The sequence below is a fragment of the Petaurus breviceps genome, unplaced genomic scaffold (assembly GCF_028583685.1).
Source record: "Petaurus breviceps papuanus isolate PSGF00001 unplaced genomic scaffold, PetGlider_PUasm1.0 90604, whole genome shotgun sequence".
Taxonomy (NCBI): domain Eukaryota; kingdom Metazoa; phylum Chordata; class Mammalia; order Diprotodontia; family Petauridae; genus Petaurus; species Petaurus breviceps.
Window position 1 is genome coordinate 2,004,614 of NW_027187285.1, and position 5,593 is coordinate 2,010,206.

A 5,593-nucleotide genomic window follows, 5' to 3' on the forward strand; every position below is an offset into this window, starting at 1 on the left:
TGTGTGTGTGTGTGTGTGTGTGTGTGTGTGTGTGTGTGTGTGTGTGTGTAATGTCTGTGTTTGGGTGTAAGTGTTTGGGGTTAGGGTAGAGATCAAAGTGGAAACATTTATATAATTGTAGTATAAGGCAACACAAATGAACTATTTAAAATCTGCTACATAAATGCTAGCTGTCAAGGACAGAAATATTAGAGGTGCAAAGAAGTCACAGAGACTGTGTCCCTATTTCTCTTTTGACCCTGGAGGCCGTGATACTTCAACTGTTACTGGATGATTGCTTAAACCAGGAAGTTGTCTAAATGAGCTGACAGAGAATTGAAAGGGTTTAAAGAGTGTTTTATCTCATTGGGGCTGGTTTTAGAAAGAGCCCTGGGCATGGGAAGCAATTGGTGTTGAGCTGGGAGGACGTGTGATGGCAAGACTAACATACCTTTCTGTGTAAGGAGTAAACATCCAAATAAGTAGAATTGTAATTCAGCTAGGTCACAGAAATCCCTGTGGCAATGGGGAGAGGCACAGATAACAAAGGCACTCAGATCTCAACAAGACAGAGGAGTTACATAAGCCAAGACCATGTGTCTTTAAGTTTCAACCCATTTAAGAGGAGAGCAAACCTAGTACTGTTCAAGAATAATTCCAGAACTATTCTAAAGCTGAAGTGTTAGAAGATCCAACATGCAAAAGGGAATCAGAGCTATGGTTCAGCCAGAGCAGAATATGGTTTCTTATGGGAGCATCAACTTACCTGTGGTGTAAAAATGTTGTGGGGCAGGCTTAATGGAGGCTAGTCTGGTGGTTTGGGATAAAAATTGGAATGAAAAAAAAGATACGTGTAGATCTTGTTGTTTACTCATTTATCAGTCATGTCAGACTCTTTGTGATTCCACTTGGAATTTTCTTGGCAAAAGTATTGTAGTGGTTTGCCATTTCCTTCTCCAATTGATTTTACAGATGTGGAAACTAAGGCAAACAGGGTTAAGTGATTTGCCCAAGGTCATACAGCTAGAAAGTGTCTGGGGGTTGATTTGAACTTGGGTTCTCCTGACTCCAATCCCAGTGCTTTATTCATTATGCTACCTACCTGCCTACTTGTACATCACCTAACCATTAACAAGAGAAGATTCACTTTGCCACAGCAGAGAAAGAATATTCAACAAGGATACACCATTGTTTCATGTAGCTGTCTTGGTTTGCTGGTCAGGAGTCTAAGAGATGAGTTCCTGACTCCTCTTGTTCTGACTTTTTGCATTTAAACTACCAGGAAGCTGTATCAATGGCTCCAGCTGGCACTAGTAGCCTGGCATTGATATTCTATGTGTTAATAATAGAGATTCCTTACTAACATCTCCATCCCATGTTAATCATTTGGGTCTATTGAAGTGCCCCTCCATTCCCATACACAATATTTTTTCCTGACCATCTTTTCTTAGATGTCACCAAGATGATTACTCATTTAGAAAGGTGCCCCCACTTGTGGCTGGAGGGTGTATGAGCCTACCAAAGCATATGGGCCATGAGTCACCAATAATTTTATGCTTTTTATTTTGATAACAAACAGTAAGGATAAGGCATGACATTCACCAGACTGGAGGAAAAGCCTCACTTTACTCTGTGGTACACTTCTGTACATTTGGGTGTTCCTAATCATTCTTTCCTAAGACATCCCAACCATGTCTCAATGATAGTTTCAATACCTCTTACAGAAAACCTAGCCTAGCCTAAAGGCATATATTACTCCCACCACCAAGGACAAAGTCATTTTCTCTAACATCAATCCCCAAAATCAGAGACATTTCCTTAAATGTTTCTAGAGTTCCTTAATAAATAATCATCAAATATTTATGACAAGTTCTTCCAGTTCTGTTCTTCTCATCAGCTCCATTTCCCAGCCCTGGTCATGCTCTGAGCTCTAGGTCCACCTCTCTGTCTGACAGGTATTTCATAAGAGATGGTCCTCTATCACCTAAAGGTTAACATATCTAGTACTATACTCACATCTGTCCAGCAAAGCCTGTTCCCTCTTTTGACTTCCCTGTCCTGTCAGTTGTACCATTGTTTTCCTGAGTCAGAGAATCCAGGCATAAAACATAAGTCATCTTTTACCCTTGGCTTTTTCTTCTGTATCCAATTAGTTGCCAAGTCCTGTCCATTCTTCCTGGTTTACATCCAACAGGTTACTTGGTTTACCTGATCTTCAGCTTTCAGATCCATAAAATGAGGGCTTTAAAGATGGATGGGTTCCAAAGTCCCTTCCAACTCTTAACGTTCCATGATGCCATGTCTCTCCAATCTGTCATTCCCATTCCACTCTTATTTCTACCAACCTAGTTTAGACCCTTATATAGACCTCTGAACTATTAGGCTCACTCTTTCACTTCTCTCCCTACTTTCAGTTTCTTGTTTTATAAAACCATCCTGTACCATGGTCAGATTAATCATCCTACAGTCTCACTATCATCATGTCACCCACCCCTACTTCAAATTTTCACTAGTTCATCATTGTCTACAGAATACCCTGGCATTCACAACCCTTTGCAATTGTTTATACAACCTACCCTTTCTATTATTTGCTTTTATTACCCACTGACATGAGGAAGTGAGGTTCAATGCAATCAATCCCAGATTTAGAGATGGAAGAACTGGGTTCTAATCTGAGCTCTACCATTTACTACCTCATCTTTCACTTTGGGGAAGTAACAACCTCTCTGAGCCTCCATTTTCTCATCTACAAAATGAAGAGAGGGCAAGTAGGTGGCACAATGGCTAGAGTGCTGGGCCTGGAGTCAGGAAGATCTAAATTCAGATCTGGTCTCAAATACTAGCTGTGTGACCCTGGGTAAGTCACTTAGCTTTGCTTGCCTCCGTTTCCTCATCTATAAAATGAGCTGGAGAAGGAAATGACAAACCACTCTGCCAAGAAAGCCCCAAATGGAGTCACGAAGAGTCAGACATGACTGAAAATAACTGAACAACAACAACAAATGAAGAGATTGACAACCTGATATCTGAGGTCTCTTCCAGCTTTACTGAAGTATCAAAGAAAATGCAATGGGTAGAGTCAGAGGTCATAGGATAAATTCATTTCTTCCACTCAGTATTTGCATTAATTCAGCCAAGTTATTTCATTTTAGTTTCCTCATCTTAAAGTATATATGTATGTATGTATGTATATATATATATATAATTATTATTAATAGGTTGGACTCAGTGATCTCTCAGGCTCATTGCAGCTCAAAATTCTATTATCTTCTGAAATTAGGAGAAAGAGTAAATAATTTGATATAAAGGAATAATGGAAAATGAGACAAAGTAAGAGAATGAGGAATATTTTGTTATCAGAACTTCATGGGGTTGCATGAAATGTTGTCCAGATGCTAAACCATTTCCTCAGTTTCTCAGTCTCTACAATGAATATGATCCTATTTCATCTATTGCCAGATGAAACATAGTCATGTTTAATAAGAGGGTGTTGGTATAGTATTCTAGTTTCTCAGAGAAAAATAACTTTAAAAATTCAAACTCTTCTTATTTTTATCATAATCATTATTGTTCAGTCCCAGTGTTAAAAGAGAGAGAGAGAGATACTACTAAGCAGTTATTTTGAAGAAAGCTTCAAGGTTTTATGTGTTAGTTAAATATTCTTGAACAATTCATTCATATAGTTTATATTTATATGTGTTTTAGTATTTGCTATAGCAAATATGGCTAAATAGCTGTATTTGGCTAGAGACCAAATTCCAGCTAAATCTGCAGCAAAGGAAAAACAATAAACAACTTATAAACTCTCCTCTCTTCCTAATGGGAATACTGGCCACCTTGCTGTTCCTCAAACAAGACACTCCATCTCTCAGCTCCCGGCATTTTCACTGGATGCTCCTCATGTCTGGAATGCTCTCCCTCTTCATCTCTGCCTCCTGGGCTTTCCTGCCTTCCTTCAAGTCCCAGCTAAAATCTTACCTTCTATAGATAACCTTAATTCTCGTGTCTTCCTTTTCTGTTGATTATTTCCTACTTATCCTGCACATAACTTATTTGTACAGTCCTTTTTATGTCCTCTCCTCCATTAGATTGCGACCTCATGAGGGCAAGGACTATCTATGTCTTTTCTTTGTATTTCCATTGTGCTTAGCACAATGCCTATCATATAGCAAGTGCTTAATAAATGTTTGTAGAGTGAATGATTAATTAATGGCAGTTCTGAGGGTTTGGGGGGGATAAAGCCTTATTATGATCAGGGGTATTGGCATAAGTTCTAGGCTAATTTTATTGCCTAGTATATATTGCAAGACCTGTGAATTTTATACCTACTTTAGGAAATGCAAATATGCTTTCATTTACTAAGAATCACCACTACACAAATAAACTAATTATTCAGAGCCTACTATGTGTGCTACTGGTATAATGATCTATTAAACATGCACAACATCTCCACTAAATTGATGTGCGGGGGGGGAGGAGTGGGTAGAGAAACAGATACAGAGACACAGAAACAGAGACTGACAGAGACACAGGGATAGAGAAACAGAGACAGAGAAAAGAGAGACAGAAAAGAGATAGAGTGAGAGACAGAGAAGAGAGACAAAAAGAAACAGAGAGAAGATAAACAGAAAGAGACAGAAATAGAGTCAGAGAATCAGAGAAAGAGAGGATCGGTAAAGCATTGAAGTATTTACTATGTGTAAGACACTAAGAAAGTACTGGACCTTTGATTTTCTTGGTATTGGAAACTCCCAGGTGAGGAAACTCCCTTTACCAAAGCAGGTTGATGTCTTCTCTAAATCTTAGAATTGCCCAGAGTAGGGACAGGTTCAGTACTTGCTCAGGATCCCAAGTAAAGCTTGAATCTCGGTGTTCGTGACTCTGAGCTCACTCTATTTACTATTTCAAGCAAAACATCCAATATTCTTCAGAATCAATGTTAAGAGAAACAGAATTGACGAAATTCACAGGTCATTGAAGACACTGGAAAAGAAGTGATTATCTCCACCACTAACCCCCCCCCCCCCCCCCCCCGCAACTCCTACAGGAGGATGGCTCTTAATTAACATATAAATAATGGAAAGATACCCGACAATGATTTTTATCTCATAGACATGGAATGTTTGGTCTAGTTAAAGAAATGAATAAGTCTAGCTTAGAGCATTATAAACTCAATGACTCTCTTTGCCAACAGATATTGATTTTGCCACCCGCAAGGTTGCCAAGCACCTGACTCAGACAAAGATCATCGCTCAAGATGGTGATCACTTCAAGACAAAAACAATTAGCACACTCCGGAACTATGAACTGGATTTCACTATTGGAGTCGAATTTGAGGAGCACACTAAAGGACTGGACAATAGACATGTTAAGGTACTAACCCGGGCTTGGATTTTGCCTTTCACACAGCATTAAATACAAGGGCAAGCTATTCTGGTACACGATGGAAAAATAGCATGAATAATTAGGAGAGTTGGGGGTGGAGGGAGAAGAGCTTTATGATGCTAGCGATGAACAGGGGAGGATGAAGCTTTCCCGATGTATTTGTATGTATACACATATGTGTGTATATATATATATATATATATATATATATATATATATATATATATAT

The 5,593-nt window shown here is 38.9% G+C and overlaps 1 protein-coding gene across 3 annotated transcripts in view; it reads left to right on the top strand.

Annotated features, from left to right (window-relative positions):
- The window catches only part of RBP2 (retinol binding protein 2), a 29,807-nt gene that overhangs the window by 13,698 nt on the left and 10,516 nt on the right, over positions 1-5,593 (top strand). For all 3 annotated transcript variants that reach the window (XM_069063873.1, XM_069063874.1, XM_069063875.1), the window contains one exon: positions 5,174-5,352. In XM_069063873.1, the coding sequence (XP_068919974.1) occupies positions 5,174-5,352 (179 nt within the window). The remainder of the gene's footprint in view (positions 1-5,173; positions 5,353-5,593) is intronic.